This window comes from Callorhinus ursinus, unplaced genomic scaffold (assembly GCF_003265705.2).
Source record: "Callorhinus ursinus isolate GAN/ISIS: 27379988/994484 unplaced genomic scaffold, GSC_fseal_2.0 scaffold7, whole genome shotgun sequence".
Classification (NCBI taxonomy): domain Eukaryota; kingdom Metazoa; phylum Chordata; class Mammalia; order Carnivora; family Otariidae; genus Callorhinus; species Callorhinus ursinus.
This window is the reverse complement of record NW_027397069.1, coordinates 7,659,010-7,676,903: the sequence shown is the minus strand read 5'-3', so window position 1 is coordinate 7,676,903 and position 17,894 is coordinate 7,659,010. Positions and strand designations below refer to the sequence as shown.

Genomic DNA, 17,894 nt, shown 5'->3' with positions numbered 1-17,894 from the left:
TGCTCGGCGGGGAGGCTGCTTCTCCCTCTGCCCTCCCCCCCTGCTGAGGCATTCTCTCTCTCTCTCTTTCATATATATATATATATATATATATACACACATATACGTCCTGCACAATAAAACCTTGTAAATTTTTTTGAAGCTCCAGTTTCTAGAAAAAACAGTATCTTATAACTGTGGCTACTGAGTATCATGCATTGAGTTGTTTAACCCAAATCTGAAAATTCCTATATGTGGGAACAAGAGCAGGGCAACAAGGCAGTGAGCTGGGTTCTAATTCCTTGCTTTGGTCAGAATGACTTGGGCAGTCATTTCACATCCCTGGATGGTACTTCTAGCTTAAGCGTTCCATTTTAGAGCGAGAGGTATCAAGCCCCTCTCACCTTAAATATTCTATGGATCCCATAAAAGGCAATATTGTACATCCTCTGAGCATACTGTATCAGAAAAACACTTTATTCTCAGTTTGATGGGTAAGGGTCCTAGATACTTTGATCAAATCTTTCCCAAGTCTCCTTTATTTGACCACACCTAATTTTCTTCATTGTTTTGCAACAGAAATGTGGATAGAACCATCTAGAATTGTTTTTTTTTTTTTAAAGAAATTCAGTGTGGGGTGCCTGGGTGGCTCAGTCGGCTAAACATCTGACTCATGATTTTGGCTAAGGTCATGATCTCACGGGTTGTGGGATTGAGCCCCAGGTCGGGCTCCGTGCTCAGCAGGGAGTCTGTTTTCAACTCTCTCTCTCCCTCTACCCCTCCGCCCAACTCGCTCACGTGCAGGCACACTCTCTCTCTCAAATAAATCTTAAAAAAAAAAAAAAAAGGAACGCAGTGTGATCTAATACTTAGTAAATAAATGAAGTATAAAAAAGAAACCAAAGAGAATGATTTTAGGAGCTAAACATTCGGTACCTCCCTGTCCATGGTAGCGCCCATAGAATGTCTGCTAAATCCAGAAATTTGTACAGAAACACAGCTTCACACTACCTGCTGGTCAAACAGGGCCCAGAACATTGGGAGCGGAATGTACAGGAACATCACCCTCGTAACCATCTTAATTTGAGAGATGAGCCGCTCCTGTGGATGAAGTGGGGAAAGGACAAATCAGCCACAACCTGTCACTCACAGCTATCAGCAGTGTTGTTTCAGTGTAGACATACTTGCATCCAGAGCCAAGCTGGGAGGTGACTAATTGCTCCAAAGAATCTTACCCCAGATTTTTTTTTAGAAAACCCCAAACTCTTTAGCTATTTAAAAATGCTTAGAAGGCATTTTGCTAAAATTTCAATGTACTTCCAGTAAATGCAAACCCCACCACCAACTGACTCTTCTGTTTTCAAACTAGTTATGTGATCACAGTCACATATAATTAATGACAGATTATGCCAAATGAAAAACTATGAAAAGATAATATGGTTTCCAGATAAATTCTACCCATTGTTTATCAAGCTCTGCTCCATATTAAAAAACACTCTTGCATGGTCTTATTTAAAACCCTAATCGAGTTTACAAGGCTACAGCAGATAATTTTTCCGTGTGGCCTGAGTCATACGAATTGCGCCCAGGCTGCTTGCCTCCTGGAGGAAGACCCGGGACCATCGCAGCAGGAACGACCACTTACGTCGTATTTCTCTCTAGCCCAGTCCAGCCAGTGCTCCCTCTTGGGAAACGCCTTACTCCGGTGCCTAAACCTATTTTTGAGGGCAAACTAAAGGAAGGAAGAAAAATCAAATTTCAAAACAGAACTGACTACTTTATCAGGGAAACACATTTCAATAAAACTGGCTTTAAGGTAAAACTGTGTTTGTGAGAAAAGAGGGATATAAAATCATATACACTAGTGTAATGATGAAGTGAAAAGGCATAACCTGCATTTATTTCTAATCTCTTTCTAACTGTGAGCCTCTGAGTGGGGTAACAAAGTCATCCTGTTGCTATTGTCTCTCCAGAACCCCTGGAAAGGAGCATTCAATGGAAATATAATGTGTGCCATTTGTGATTTAAGTTTTCTGGTAGCCGTACTAAAAAGATATATGGAGGGGCGCCTGGGTGGCTCAGTCGTTAAGCGTCTGCCTTCTGCTCAGGTCGTGATCCCGGGGTCCTGGGATCCATCCCCGCATCAGTCTCCCCGCCCCGCGGGAAGCCTGCTTCTCCCTCTCTCACTTCCTCTGCTTGCATTCCTCTCTCGCTGTGTCTCTCTCTCTCAAATAAATAAAATCTTAGAAAAAAATATGGATACACCTGAAACTGATTAATATGGTACATCAACTATACCAGAATTAGGGTCACCTGGGTGGCTCAGTCGGTTAAGCGTCTGCCTTTGGCTCAGGTCATGATCTAAGGGTCCTAAGATCTCAATCTCTCTCTCTCAAATAAACAAATAAATAAAATCTCTCTCATTCTCTCTCAAATATTTGAGAGAGAGTGCACAAGAGGGGTCAGAGGGAGAAGCAAACTCCACACTGAGCAAGGAGCCCGATGCAGGACTCGATCCTGGGACTCCAGGATCATGACCTGACCTGAAGGTAGTTGCTTAACCAACTGAGCCACCCATGCACCCGTGAATAAATAAAACCTGAAAAAAACTATACCAGAATTAAAATAATTAAAATAAAAAAAATATATAAGTGTAAAAAAGTAACAGGGAAACAGGTGAAATTAATTTTAAATATGTATGTTATTTAACCCAATAAACCTCAAATATGATCTTAATATGTAATAAATTAACAGTAATGGTAAATCAATAATGAAATAATTATGTAAACAATTATTAATAATACCAAATACTAAAATTAATGAGAATTTCTACATTTCTGTTTTTCACGCCAAGTCTTCAAAATCCAGGGTATGTTTTACACTTACAGTCAGTGTGGATGCTCAGTTTTTATCAGAAATGTTGCATTTGTGTTTACTTCTCATAAAACTTATGTTTGGAAATATCAATTTATATACCTAAGTTGTTCCAAAGATACTTAAAAGTTTTCCACTCACTGAGCAGAGCATTGGTTTTAAAATTTAAGACTGAGAACCCAGTATCCAGAAATACACTTATAAGAAGTTACGTAGTTTAGATTAATTTGAATGAAATCCAGTTTAAAACTCGGTTCCCTGTTGCACCTGCCACATTTCAAACATTCCACAGCCACACGTGGCTGGTGGCTACCAGGCTGAGGGCGCAGGTCTACCATATGGGCAGCAAGAGAAGGAGATGACACAGGTGGCTGGGGGACACGCATGTGACCACCAGGCAGGGACTCAAAGTGACGGGCCAATTTCAGGATACCAGGAAGTACGACTCTTGTGACTCTAAGTAGCTTCACGTTGTTCTTTTGGAGTTTAAGTTGTCAAGTCCTTGTTAAGGAAGGACTTGGAGAGCTAACTGGTCAGAGCCCCTTTAGCTGACACAAAAACATTTGTAGTGGGAGTTGATCTCATGTGGGGGGAAACTACAGGAGGAATATTGGCAAGAGGGGGGAGGTTTTTAGACCGTGAGAGGACACGTTTATTTCACAAAGTGACGTACACATGTATAATTTAATGCAATAAAGCCAGGTAAAGGGCAAGTAAAAGACTAAAATTATTATTATTATTATTACTTTTTTTAATAAAATTTATTTATTTGTCAGAGAGAGAGAGAGAGAGAGAAAGCATAGCAGGGGAAGCAGCAAGCAGAGGGAGAAGCAGGCTCCCTGCTGAGCAAGGAGCCCAATGTGGGACTCTATCCCAGGACCCGGGGATCATGACCTGAGCCGAAGGCAGACACTTAACCGACTGAGCCACCCAGGCGTCCCAAGACTAAAATTATTTTAAGGCTGTCTTTTCATCCAAAAGACTATCCACACATGTTTTTTTAAATAAATGATACATTTCCCCCCGATTACACAATGTATTTGTATATTTAAAAAAATGGGGACTATTTCGGGGGGAAAGTTATTTGATTCCTTGTTTGAAAGATTCCCTATGCTCAACATTTAATTCCTGCCTTTAAATATGCCCATATTCACGTATGTGTACCACACAGACGCATACAGAAGAAACCATATCCCGCATGTTCCTGTCACCAAATAGTCTTTGAAAACAAGGCTTCCAATGGCTGCATAACATGGCCAGACGTACTATGAGTTCAGCACTATTCTTCTGTTTCCAGCAATTTGGTGTTAGGAATTTTCGCTGTTATAAATATTACATTGATAATCTTTGTATGTGAATCTCTGTTCATTTTGTTTGTTCATTTTATTTATTTATTTATTTATTTTTTAAGATTTTATTTATTTGTGAGAGACACAGCAAGAGCGGGAACACAAGCAGGGGGAGCGGGAGAGGGAGAAGCAGGCTTCCCGCCGAGCAGGGAGCCCGATGCGGGGCTCCATCCCGGGACCCCGGGATCATGACCTGAGCCGAAGGCAGACGTTTAACCGACTGAGCCACCCAGGCGCCCCCATTTTGTGTGTTCACTTTAAAAAGTTCTTTTCTTTTTTTTTTTTTATTATGTTATGTTAGTTACCATACAGTATTTTCTTGAAAGTAGCATGGCTGACACTTTCCACACTTCAGACTGTTGATACGCAGCACCAAACCATGCCTCTCCCCTTGGGCTTCATGCCTTCCCCACACCAGCCAGGGATTGCCAGCTTGGTAGCTGAAGAGTTACTCTGCTTTGCCTTTCTTTGACCTCTGATCTAATTTAACAGTTCAGGAGCCCTTTCTATCCTCCCTGTTTGAGTTCTGTTGTGTCCTTTTCCATTTGGTGAGTTTTATAAGAAACTTCAATTTATCAAAACACTAAGAACAACAATAGAACGTTTAAAGAAAAGTCAATGCTCCACTGCATTTACTTTAAAGGAAGTAGATGGTTCTGGGGTGACTAAATGTCTTCGAGAGAAAGCAGCCAAAATACTTACACCAATGCACTTGACAACTTTAGCCATGACATTACCCTGAGGCTGAAACTTCTTGTACATTCCACTGCCAACGACAAACACAACTGGGAAGGCAAAGAAGATGTGTTAACAAGGCATTTGACAGAACTACCTGTGACCTAGAAGATGTGCTCTTATTTGAGTTATAACTTTGTTTTGGAGACACTGGGATGACTCACAGAATGGCCTTGCTTACCTATCTCCCCATTTAGAAAGTGCTTTGGATGCTAACAATCACTGGAGCTTCTGAGCGATGGTATATTTGTGTTCTCATACACAAACACTGAAGCCTATTACTACCAGAACATAATCTTTGGTGTAAGAATGACTCATACAGATTCAATGAAAATTCACCTAATGCCAGCTGAATACAGCGTTTGGCCTAGATCAGTAGTTTTTGAAATCTTCTCTATCTCCTTACCCAGAATTAGAGAGGAGAAGGGGTGTGTGTGTGTGTGTGTGTGTGTGTGTGTGTGTGTGTATGAGTCTTTTAGGGGAGTGTGGCAGTGTTTAAAGAATTATGGAAGAAAATGGGGACAGAAAAAAGGGGAAAATATTGAACTCTGGCACAGGTGTATGGATAAAGCAAAATTGCTGCAAGCTGAGCAAACAGGGTTAAAGGGGGCATACTCAGCGCTCTTAAAAACAGAAAAAAATCAGAGAAAGTAACAGTGCTGGCACTACCTTATTTGAGTGGGAGGCTGTAAAGGCTTGAGATGATTATTGGGGCTAGGTTTCCTTCTTGTACTACTGTTACAGGTGGAATCATGCCCCACCCCCAAAAGATGCTGAAGTCCTTACCTCCAATACCTCAGAATGTGACCTTATTTGAAAATACAGTCTTTGCAGTAGATCGAGTTAAGATGAGATCCTTGAGGGGCACCTGGGTGGCTCAGTTGGTTAAGCGGCTGCCTTTGGCTCAGGTCATGATCCCAGGGGCCTGGGATCGAGTCCCGCATCAGGCTCCCTGCTCGGCAGAGAGCCTGCATCTCCCCCCCTCTCTCTCTGCCTTTCTCTCTACCTACTTGTGCTCTCTATCTCTCTGTCAAATAAATAAATAAAACCTTAAAAAAAAAAGATGAGATCATTGAGGTGGCCCTCCTCCAATAGGACTGGTGTCCTTCTAAAGACGGGCAAATTTGGACACAGAGGTGCCCACACGGGCAGGCCATGGGCAGACTGGCATTACGCTGCCCCAGGCCAGGGAACTACCACAGGTAGAAAAGAGACCTGGAAGAGATCCTTCTCAGTAACTTCACAGAGAGCATGGTCCTCCTGCCATGTTGGTTTTGGACTCTGCACCTCCAGAGCTGTCAGACGATAAATACATTTGTGTTGAAGCCACCCAGGCCACCCAGTGTGTGGTATTTTGTCATGACAGACCTAGGTAACGAAGACACCTACCATCATTCAATATAGACTATCCTATGAGAAAACTGTCACACTTCCTAAAAAGCCAGAGCCAAGAGACTAATGTATGAATGAATGTATCTAACAGATACATATATTCCTCCCAACAAGAAGATATTCTAGTAGCAACATTTTTTTAAAAGATTTTATTTATTTATTTGAGAGAGAGAGCGTGCACACAAGTGAGCATAAGCAGGGGTGGAGGGGCAGAGGGAGAGGGAGAAGCAGGCTCCCTGCTGAGGGGCTCGATCCCAGGACCCTGGGATCATGACCTGAGCTGAAGGCAGACGCTCAACCGACTGAGCCACCCAGGCATCCCGTCTAAGTAGAAACATTTTGAGATGATACATTATGGAAATCTAGATACTCATTGGAAATATTTAAACAGCAACTGGACCAGGTTGCCTTGTCTCAGGCAAGCTGGAGATGAGCACATGTTGATAAGAACAAAAGCTTTCGGCCACGGGATCATCTAGCCTAACAGATTCTGTCACTTTCATCTTAGTCTGCCTAAATAGTATCAGACCTTTCAATGTCCACCTCAATGGATCCCTTTTCCTGTAAACCCTTTATGTACCTTATTTCCTCTGAAGCAATATGCCAACTCTGCTTTGATTCTCAGAGCATGGGAATTATCATTACAATCTGTTCCATGAACTTCTCAAAAATTGATTGCAATAATTAATGTGAGGGTCTGACCTGACCATAGGATTGTATTAATTAACTGATTTCTACTTACTCAGAGATACAGCCATGAGGGCCGCAGGAACCCCAAAAGCCAGTGGATAACAAGCTTGTTTACTGTGAATTCCGCATTGTTGAACTGAGGAGAAATTACAAGATTAAAATTCATTATGGCGTTGGTAATGCTCATATGGCTACCATTTTTAAAAATCCCTAACTGGTTATTACATATTGTCTTCACTGAATGTTCTAGACTTATGCATGTGCCTTCCTGATTTCATTGGCAGCTGAGCCAAGCAGCTTTGGAGTAGAAAGTACAGGAACTGAACACAGCTTCTAATCTTAGCCCCTAAATAGATGCTGACACCAGCCAAGCCAAAATCAGTGGGCACCCCTTACGTGGATTTTCTTAGTGGGGGAGATAGAAGTGACCTGGATACAGTAACTTAAGACAAGGGACTCAGTAAATAAAATCAAAAGTACCCTGGGACATCAAGATTGTGTGTTCCTGAATTCATGCTAATTAGAAAGCAATTAGATGGCCCAGGGCAGGAGTCAACAGAAGTCTCTGTGAAGAGCCAGATAGTAAATATTTTAGGCTTTGTGGACAATTCGGGCTCTGTCTCAACTACCCAACCCTGACTTTGTAAGGATGAAAGCAGCCATAGACAGTAGACAAATGGATGGTCTTGTCCAGATTTCTGGATCTGGCCCATTGGCCTTAGTTTGCTAACCCCTGACTGCAGATCTATTTTAGCTCTGACATCCTAGGATTGGTAAGGAGGAAAATTCAGACTTTGGAAGGAGCAACAGAGATTATTGTGGATTCTTTCAGTGGAATGGCGCCTCCAGGAATAATCTGATCCGAAAGGGGTCTGACTTTGTCTTTGACTAGCTGGTTCACAGTTCTGTAGAGAAAGAAGTTAACTTGTAGAAAACTGATAGTCAGGCAAATGTTTCTCATTCATAGCTATACAAATGATTCCAGCTCGTGGCAACGCAAAAGGACTCTTCCCTCTCTGAAGAATACCGGTCTCTGTTGCTCAAATCCCTATTTGAGCTGATTGTGGTAGTATTCCAGTTTCCTCCTTAATTAGTAAGTCATATAAAGTCTCGGCACATGCTCTTTTCATATTCATGTGAGAGCCACGATTTTACCTTTGAAATTACCCTTTCACACATTCTGCAATTCAAACATGCATAGTACATATTCTAGTAGAAAGTGGAGGCTGAGGAGGGGACGGGGGAACTTAATGCAAGAATACGAGCTATTAAATGTTTATACAAAACAAGTTGGAATGGGGTTTAAGTGTCATCTTCAAATAACTACTCCATGCAGAAATACATAAATCCCCACAAAATATTTTCTTTCATCATTTAATGCTTTGCAGTGTGGCCACCAGGGTGTTGTTTTGGTCTAATCTGTCCCCAAATATTCCTTTCCATGTGGGAAATTCACAAACTCTCAGTGGAGTGTCCGCCAGCACAGAACCCCATGAGCTGTTGATGGCTGCTGTCTCATTCTCTTTCCTGGGCGGTTCTTTTAGAAATAGCTGAGATGGGATGAGATTCTTTTAGAAAGAATAAAACTGTGCCCATTAAATTCTTCCTAGCTCACTGAACATCACTGGGGAGCAGAGCTTGAAAGCAAAAATGTCAACTATGACCCATCCAGGTGTGGTTTCCAAATAGCACCTCCTGTCTTATCCTTTACTGTGTGCGAACAAAGACTTTGCATTAATAATCATTTAGAAAAATTCATTGCTATACTCGGGATGGTTTAGATTCTTCAGTGATCCTTGGGATCAGGGGGTCAAAAAGATTAGAAAAGACAAGAAGCTCATCTTCTGGATTTCCAAGTGTATAGTATGTATCCAACAGCGGAAGTATAATGGGAGAAAAGAGGGACAAAATGAACACACAAACAAAACAAGGACTTAAACTTTCCACCTGACTTGCTCTCCATGATTAAAAAGAAAAACAGAAGTCCCCTTCAGACATTTTTTACCTCTGAGTATGGGAGTGATGATAGTAGAAAGCAAGCTTCCAGCATTAATGGCCAAATAAAAGATGGAAAAGAATCGGTTTCTTTGTTTTTCCTGTAATAAAAAAGAATAAGTTTACAATATGACTTCGGTTATATATCAAGGGACAAAATGTAGCTGATGGTCTGTCTTCATTCTAACTTAGTTTTGGTCAGTGTCCTACTTTCAAATGTCCTTGAAAAGAATCAAATGGAGAGCAGACTTGGTATCGGGGGAATGTGACTCCTGGATGTTTGTAATTCAATTATGTAATTTCTGTGAAGGTGCATGATCTTACCTGGCCCTCTTCAAACTGATCTCCACCAAATGCAGACACACAGGGCTTTATCCCTCCAGTTCCCAGAGCTATCAGGGCCAGGCCAATCATGGACAGTGCCCTAGGGAAGGGAGAGGTAAATTTATTGCAGAAATGTGAGCTTCTTTCTTTCTTTCTTTTTTTTAAGTAGGCTCCATGCCCAGTGTGGAGCCCAGTGTGGGGCTTGAACTCACGACCCTGAGAGCAAGACCTGAGCTGAGATCAAGAGTCGGACCCTTAACTGACTGAGCCACCAGGCACCCCAGAAACGTGAGATTCTTAAAAGCAGGAGCCTCTCTCTCTCCTCTAATGTCCCTCAGAAGACCAGGCACAGTGGTTCTTTTAGGGTTCTTGGCCCTAATTTCCAAGGTAGGGAGGGAGTTCCCCACACCACCAACAAGCAATTCTCACGCACCAGCTGGGTGTCCTACAATTTAACTCCATTCTGACACTATCTACCCAGAGAGAGCATCAGGTTCCCCAGGGGAAGGGCTCGGTCCTCTTAAGACTGCCCCCCGCTCCCTACGCTGTCAAGATGCAAGCCTGGACTGTCACCTGTGCTTCTGACTGACCGGTTACAGCTTGGAGGTTCCAAAGACCCTCTCCTTGAACTTCAGATGCCACTCACAAGTCCAGGTTGTTACCTGTACTTCTGACCTACCGGCTACAAATCGGTATTTCACATGACCTCCTCCGAGGGTCCAAGGAATTTGCTGGAGCTGCTCACAGGACTCAGGAAACGCTTTACTTACTAGATCCCTGGTTTATCATGAAAGGATAGAACTTGGGAACACCCAGATGGAAGAGATGTGCAGGGCAGAGTAGGTGGGAAGGGGCGCGGGGCTGCCATGCCCTCTCCAGGGCGCCACTGCCCTGCACCTATGCTTGCTCACCAACCTGAAAGCTCTTCCAACCCCAACCTTTCAGGTTTTTATGGAGGCTTCATTACGTAGGCATGATTGAGTAAATCATTGGTCACTGGATATTAATTCAATGTCCAGCCCCTCTTCCCTCCCTGGAGGTCAGGGGGGTGTGAATGAAAGCTCCAATCCTCTAATCACATGATTTGTTCTCTTTTTTTTTTTAAGATTTATTTATTTATTTGAGAAAGAGAGACAGAATACAAATGGGGGAGATATAGAGGGAAAGAGAGAGAGAATCTCAAGCAGACTCCATACTAAGCGCTGAGCCAATGCGGGGCTTGATCCCAGGTCCCTGAGATCATGACCTGAATGGAAACCAGGAGCCAGCCTCTTAACCCCGACTGAGCCACCCAGGCGCCCCTCACAAGATTGATTCTTTTGGCAACCAGCCCCCGTCCTTAGGTGGGGGCCAAAAGTTACCTCTTTAACATAACAAGAAATACCTTCCCTCTCTTCACTTAGTGAATTCCAAGGGTCGCGAATTCCAAGGGTCTTAGGAGCTCTGTGCCCCAAACAGAGAAGACCAAATATATATTTCTTATTATAAATCACAGTCTCATAGTAGTTAAACAAACAAGGGGCTCAGCCTGTTTGAGAAGATGATTCACGGGAATGCAGTTTTGACAGCTGAGTGAAACTTGAATTCATGGGCCTTCACGTTAATACCATTATCTACTATTTAGAAAACACACAGCAATAGCTTGACTACTGAGTGAGGATTTGTGTATGGGATTCTTCTGTAGCCCTATCATTTTCAGTCAAAGAAGAGGTAAGTGAAATATTTAAGCACTGTCTCTGGTACAATCATAATAGAATCATAATAGTCGTTAAAAGACATTGGAAAACACGATTTAATTGCAAAGCAGAATATCAGGTAATGTAGTATGAGCTTAACTTGTTTACAAAGTACAGAAGACTGGAAGGAAGTAGAGCATAAGATTTATTACTGTATTTTTTTACAATGATAAAAGGCATTATTTATAATAATGGAAGGGATTAAGGGTTAGTTACTTTAAATTTTTTTTAAAGATTTTATTTCTTTATTTGAGAGAGAGAGAGTCAAGCAGGAGGGGGGCAGCAGAGGAAGAGGGAGAAGTAGATTCCCCACTGAGCAGGGAGCATGACGTGGGGCCCGATCCCAGGACCCTGGAATCATGACCTGAGCCGAAAGCAGATGCTTAACCGACTGAGCCACCCAGGTGTCCCAAGGGTTAGATATTTTAATTTGTATTTTCTAAGCTATCTGTAAGTATTTTGCCTCCTGAATTGAAAAAAAAAATCACTCATAGAATTTACCAACCTTCATTTTATCATTTTGTTAGATTTATAGAAGGCACTGCAAATTCCAGGTTATATATGTGTTTATTCCATATCTTCCTGTTTGCAAATATGGCTTTAAAATGCTAAAAAATATTTTATGGAACAGATAAAGTCAAGGAAGATACTTTACACAGAAAGGATCCTTGAAAATATCATGCTCATCTTCTTGGATTAACTGGCTGAAGCACCTCTTTCCTTCGCCTCTTTTTTTTTTTTATATTTTTTTATTTTTTATTTTATTATGTTATGTTAGTCACCATACAATACATCATTAGATTTTGATGTGGTGATCCACGATCCATTGTTTGCATATACCACCCAGTGCTCCATGCCGTACGTGCCCTCCTTAATACCCATCACCGGGCTAACCCATCCCCCCTCCCCCCTCCCCTCTAAAACCCTGTTTGTCTCTCAGAGTCCATCGTCTCTCGTGGTTCATCTCCCTCTTTGATACCCCCCTTCATTTTTCCCTTCCTTCTCCTAATGTCCTCCGTGCTGTTCCTTACATTCCACAAATAAGTGAAACCATATGATAATTGTCTTTCTCTGCTTGACTTCTTTCACTGAGCATCATCTCCTCCAGTCCCATCCATGCTGATGTAAAAGTTGGGTATTCATCCTTTCTGATGGCTGAGTAATATTCCATTGTATCTATAGACCACATCTTCTTTATCCATTCGTCTGTTGAAGGGCATCTCGGCTCTTTCCACAGTTTGGCTATTGGGACACTGCTGCTATGAACATTGGGGTGCATATGGCCCTTCTTTTCACTTTGCCTCTTAATAGAACTTGTGCTTAGTGCTGTCACTCCAAGCATTTTTTTGGTTTCATTTTGGTTTGTGTTTTTATTTTGTTTTGTTTTGTTTTCACTCCAAGCATTTTAAATGACAACTGAACACGGCCAATTGGATATGATACTCCCTGCACTCTTGTGAGAGTTGTAGGCATGCTGGAATATGAACTCCATGAAATAAACTAAGTAGCTAAGCTTTGTTGAGCACTTCTCACTTGCCAGGCCACATTGTAGGCGCCCTACCTGGACTACAGCAGTCCCACCCAAGGCAGGCAGTAGTAAAAATGAGAAGACCTGAGCACGGAGGTTAAGAAACTTGCTCAAGGTCACACAGCTAGTAAAGGGCACAGTCAGCATGTGAACCCACTTCGCCTGGCTCCAAAGTCCCAATTCTTAACTGATATTGTAGAAGAGAAACCGGAGGCACGGGGAAGGTGAGCGGCCCACGTCTTAGGGCTCCTCTGTGGGTAGTTGGGCACCAGACTTTGGAAGTCTGAGCTGCTGACCTGGGCATAGAGCCACTCCCTTCCACCAACACAGTGCCCTATGGGCACCACAGGTGCTGCCACCAGGGACCCGGTCTAAACAGCAATCGGATTGACTAACAAACCAGAAACGCAGGAACTGCAGAGACTAATTTGAATTTCAGTGACTATTTTCCCAACCCATAAGATGGCTTACTCATAAATCAAGAAACAGAGGCACCAGCACAGGAAACAAAACAAATCTTTATAAGTTGTCTATTGGGCCAGACTGCAGTGATGGGAAATTAATCTCACAGAGGAGCACTTGTCTACAGCACTTTCTATCAAGAACTCAGAGCAGTAGGGCTGGACCAAATACTTACGAAGCTGAGTTACTGAGAAATAAGCAGAAGTATGGTACGAGAAGACAACCAAAGGTACCGAGTCTGGAGGAAACCTGGCACAATTAGGGATCAAGGTCCGTGGGAGTTATGTCCCTCTAGGGAAGATCAAGATTAACACAAGTATTCCGTGCGCTGACCGTGCCTCACGTTGAGAAGTGCCCAAGACACAAGAGCAGTGACTCCGGAGAACTATGAGGATGGTGACACACACAGAGACCCAACTCGTAGTCAACTAAACAGCTTTCTCTCTACTGATGAGGAAGGAAAGTCCTCCTTACACTTACAGTGAAGTTCAAGGAAAAAGATGAAACATTTGAGCACCGCGGAAGCAACCAGTGGCTGGGTGGGGTAGGGCAGCAGGTAGCGTTAACTCACACATGCACGGAAAGGTTGTCGGGGGTTCCATCATGGTTGAAGTCTGTGAGGTCAGTAATTGAGCTCACTGCAGTGACCGCCTGTCCAATGGTGTAGACAATGGAGAGCGACACAATTGTCCTGTGTTGAAAGGAGTTAAGAGAGTCCAAGTTAACTGCTCGAGAGCCGTCCACTTCCTCCGCTCCCACAGAAAGGCCTCCTGCTTCAAAATGCAAGAGCCCAGTCATGTGTATACTTGTTCCTCACACTTGAGTCAGGCTGGCAACTCTCAGCAAGGCAGCCTGCTGGAGGATTTGTCGCCCAGCCAGCGCGTGTAGAGCAACAGTGACCAGAGCCAGGGGAAGGAGGAAAGGTCTCTTTCACCTTTGAACTACTTGAAAAACTCAAATGTTTTCTTCTACCTGACTACCGAAGTGAGAACACCTATGATTAAATGGTAAGAGAGACTTATCTTGTGCCTGGTAACAATATTTGGCCAGCAGTGGGCCATCGGTCATTTTTGTACTGAATTGAATTCTTTTGAGATGGTCCGTGAATTTGGCCCCAGAAGAGCCTCCACTTCCTTGCTCATTAAGTCCTCGGGACTTCTGGATAACTGTCTACTGGGTCCACTCTTGGAGCTGTTCCTATAGAACTGGGTGAGCGGCCCACGTCCTCTCTGTCCAGTGGGCAGGACGAGCCTACCAGCAGTGGGGACATACGTCAGGGAGCTTTTGTGTTCTCTAGACCTTAACTCTGTGCCTCACACATGATTAATGATGGACGGTATCCCTGCTACTATTTCAAGAGGAGACAAAGATGTTATCACTGTTTGGAGGAAGGAAAAAACCTACCAGTGCTACCTGCATTCTCACTGCTCAATGCCAGGCACTGTGCTAGACTCTAGGGATAGGCTCTGAGCCGAAACAGGGCCTAGCAGACTCTCCTAAGAGTTTGATGGGCCTTGATTCCTTGTTCCCACCGTCCATCATTCCAAACCACAAAGCTTATCATTACTTTTGGGCTTATTTCTTCACAAGGAAGCTGTAAACACTCACTTGAACTTTCCCAGCCAGGAGTCAGCGATCAGTGCGCCAAGAATTGGCGTCAGGTAGCACAGAGCCACAAACGTGTGGTAGATGGCCGTGGACAGATTGTCGTCCCATCCGAGGAACCGGCTGAAGTACAGAATCAGGAGTGCTTTTTGCAGAGGGCAAGGGCGGGAGGGAGGGGAGACAAAGTTAGGAGCTGTGGTAACTCAGGCTCTGCACTCGAGGGGAGGAGGGTGAAACACATTACCTCTCATTCCATAGTAGGAAAATCTTTCACAGAACTCATTGACCACGATGAAGAAGATGCTCACGGGATAGCCAAAGCAATTCTGACAAAAGGAAACAGTGTAGGAGTGAAACATGCTCCTCGCTGGCCCACGTTCACAAATGAATGTGAATGGCACGGAAAGTAGCTGGTGTATATTTAGTAACTTGCCACTGACCGACTATCCAGACGTGGAATCTAGAGTTCAAAAATGTTTATTCCCTTACACGCCACACAGAGACAACAATGAAATAAAGCACCCAGTCTTCTCGTTCGTTCGAGAAGGACTAGATACTAGCATTTCCTCAAGAGAAAAAATTTCCCACAGAAGCTCAGGACTGTCCCCGCACTGATTGACGCGTATGACAGACATCTGATAAGTGAAGGAAGCACAGCTGTGAATGTTTAGGAGCAGAACAGCCTGAGGTTTGCCAAATGAAGCTATGTAGAGAAGAAAAAAAGGATACTCACCCATGACTTGGACATTCCTGAAAGAAAACCAAAACGCCACTATTAAAGTCAAGTAATTAAAATACTTTTTGCTGAGCCCGCACTCAGACCCTCTGACTTCTCAGGGCAGACAGATGTGCTATCCAGAAACTTCTAGCCCGCTCTGGTGAGTGGGGCCTGGCATCAGATTTTCTTTTACTTAGCTCTTCAGGCCACTCTCATTGCGGTCAGAATTGAGAGTCAGAGGCTCCGAGCATGGTGCCAAAACCATTTCCTCCTTAAAACACTTCAAAGGCTGCTCATTGCCCGCAGGAGGAAATCCAAACGTTTTTGCACGCCCTTTATGATCTCACGAGGTCAGTGGTGTTTGGTGAGGATTCAGTGAGGGAAATATGAAATGCTGCAGGATGCCTAACACAGGATTCACCCACCTTTCCCCTTACCTGTGACGGCCTTCCTTCCAGCCCATTCCCCACGCACAGAGGGCTCCCGTGATTCCCAGCTATTCCGGGCGCCCACCCGGAGTCCTTAATGCCCAAGACCGTGCGTAACTCCTGTGTCAGGAGTGCCCCGGCCCCTTCCTACACCTGCCGTCAACCTTGTCACGGCATGACCTTCACAGAGCCCTGTCTGCCTCCCTGAGCTCCCGGAGGGCCATGGTCCATATTTTTGCCTCCCCTCTAGGGGTATCCATCTCCCCATCCCCAACATCTTTTCCAGTACCTACCGCATAGCAGGGCCTTATTGTCAGAGGAGGGAATTAGAAGCGCAAGAAGAAACAAGGTGAGCATCCACGTGAGCCAGTGCAAACCAAGGGCCGTTGACTCGACCTTCTGGATCTTAGGCATACCCTTCATGCGCACCGGCCCAGCCCCTGCTCTGGTCTCACCTGGATTTTGACAAGAGCTGACCCATAACCTGTCTCGAGGCACGGCTCCCCGCCCCAAAGCGCTGCCCTGTAGTTACCAGTGCCTGTCACATGCTGTGCCCACCCCCCACTGCCCAGATCTTAGAGTCCTCTGTTTTGGGGGAACCCTTGAGCGCTCCCTGCCTCTATTACGAATCAGTGACCCCAAAGAATGGTCCTCAAACTTCAGTGTGCCTCAGAATCACTGGAGGGCTTGAGAGAGCAGGTTGCCGAACCCCACACCCATAGCTGCTGACTCCGCAGGTGGGGGGGGTGGCCCCTTGAGTCTGCATGTCTCACAGGTCCCACAGTGATGTCCCCGCTGGTTCAGGGGCCCCCTCGCCCCGAGAACCACCCACAGGCGTGCCTGACTGGTCTCCATACGTAGGTTTTATATTACTTCCCCGAGCACCGCAGAGACACTCTGTGCCCGCCGTCCAGAGCAGGGAGCAAATACAGAAGCTGGCCTGTCCCCTCATATTCTCATTATGTGCCGGCCCTGAGCCCCAGCCCACATGAAACAAAACCGCAGCTCTGCCTGAGGAACGCCGCGCTTGGCCCAGACCCCTGTGGTGGTCGAGGCCCCCAGCCACCCACCTCGCGGGCCGGGGCCCCGCTTCCTGATTCTGGTCACGCTGTGCAGTGGGCATGGGCACTTCCCCAGCTCAGCACGGCCCCCTGGCCTCACACCACACACTACTTTTGCCCTCTCCAGAGCAGTGGTGCTATTTCAGTCCTTGTCCTAAGGTGGGAAATAACCTGTCCTGGCCTCCTGGGGCTCCAGGCCCCACTCTTGCCATCTATATAAAGTTCTGGAAGGAGATTCCTCCACACGAAGAGCCTGGTTTTCTCCCCAGTCAGACTTCCTTGTGGGAAGGGGCTGCTCTGAGAGGCAACAGGTGAAGCATGTGGGCCCGGGGGCAGACATGTTGCTTTCCGGCTGTGACCAGGGGTGGGCCCAGCTTCCCTCCGAACAGCCCACCTCTCAGAGGGGGACAACGCCATGCCCCTCACAGGACTGCTGTAACAGTTCCGAGGGCGAAGCCCCCAGGCCAGGCCTGGTGCCTCACCTTCCCCAAGCGTCCCCTCAGACGGCTGCATCCAAGGGACAGTCGCACCTCCTCTGAAGTAGGCCCTCCTCACACAACTCTCCTTCCTGGTTTTGGTCAGTTTTGAACCACTTCCTGTGGGTGGCCACCGAGGCCACTACTCTGGGCACCTACACGGACATTTGTGACTTCCTGTGCCCCTCCCCCAGCCTTTTCTAAATTGTGTGTGTGTGTGTGTGTGTGTGTGTGTGTGTGTGTGTGTCCTACCCTGAGGGCGCCTTCTGTGTCCAGATGGGCCCACGACCGGTGCAGCCCACAAACCAGCTTTCATCGGCAGACTGGGGACTGCTATTCTCCAGTGGAATAAAAGACCCAGCCAGGAACACCTGCTTCTGAAGAACTGCCCCCAAACGAGCCTGGTGGTGGTATCTGCAGCCCGTTTCATTGCGGAGGCGCCCCGTCTTCTAGAGGAAACAGCAGGGCCGTACGATGCGCTGCCAGCTTTCGCTTCAGATAATGTGGTCTCACTATTGTCTCCCAAAGACCAGACAAAGCAA

At 45.2% G+C, this 17,894-nt stretch overlaps 1 protein-coding gene across 2 annotated transcripts in view; it reads right to left on the bottom strand.

Annotated features, from left to right (window-relative positions):
* SLC15A1 (solute carrier family 15 member 1) overlaps positions 1–17,894 on the bottom strand; it is a 49,779-nt gene that overhangs the window by 19,004 nt on the left and 12,881 nt on the right. The window contains exons 2-11 of one of the 2 annotated variants that reach the window (XM_025874687.2): positions 15,403–15,419; positions 14,914–14,995; positions 14,673–14,814; positions 13,636–13,755; positions 9,339–9,438; positions 9,025–9,115; positions 7,072–7,155; positions 4,905–4,987; positions 1,625–1,711; positions 991–1,080 (exon numbers count right to left, since the gene is read on the bottom strand). In XM_025874687.2, coding sequence (XP_025730472.1) covers positions 991–1,080; positions 1,625–1,711; positions 4,905–4,987; positions 7,072–7,155; positions 9,025–9,115; positions 9,339–9,438; positions 13,636–13,755; positions 14,673–14,814; positions 14,914–14,995; positions 15,403–15,419 — 896 coding nt within the window. Of the gene's footprint in view, positions 1–990; positions 1,081–1,624; positions 1,712–4,904; positions 4,988–7,071; positions 7,156–9,024; positions 9,116–9,338; positions 9,439–13,635; positions 13,756–14,672; positions 14,815–14,913; positions 15,029–15,402; positions 15,420–17,894 lie in introns of those variants that run through there. The other variant, XM_073894376.1, reaches the window with a different exon arrangement.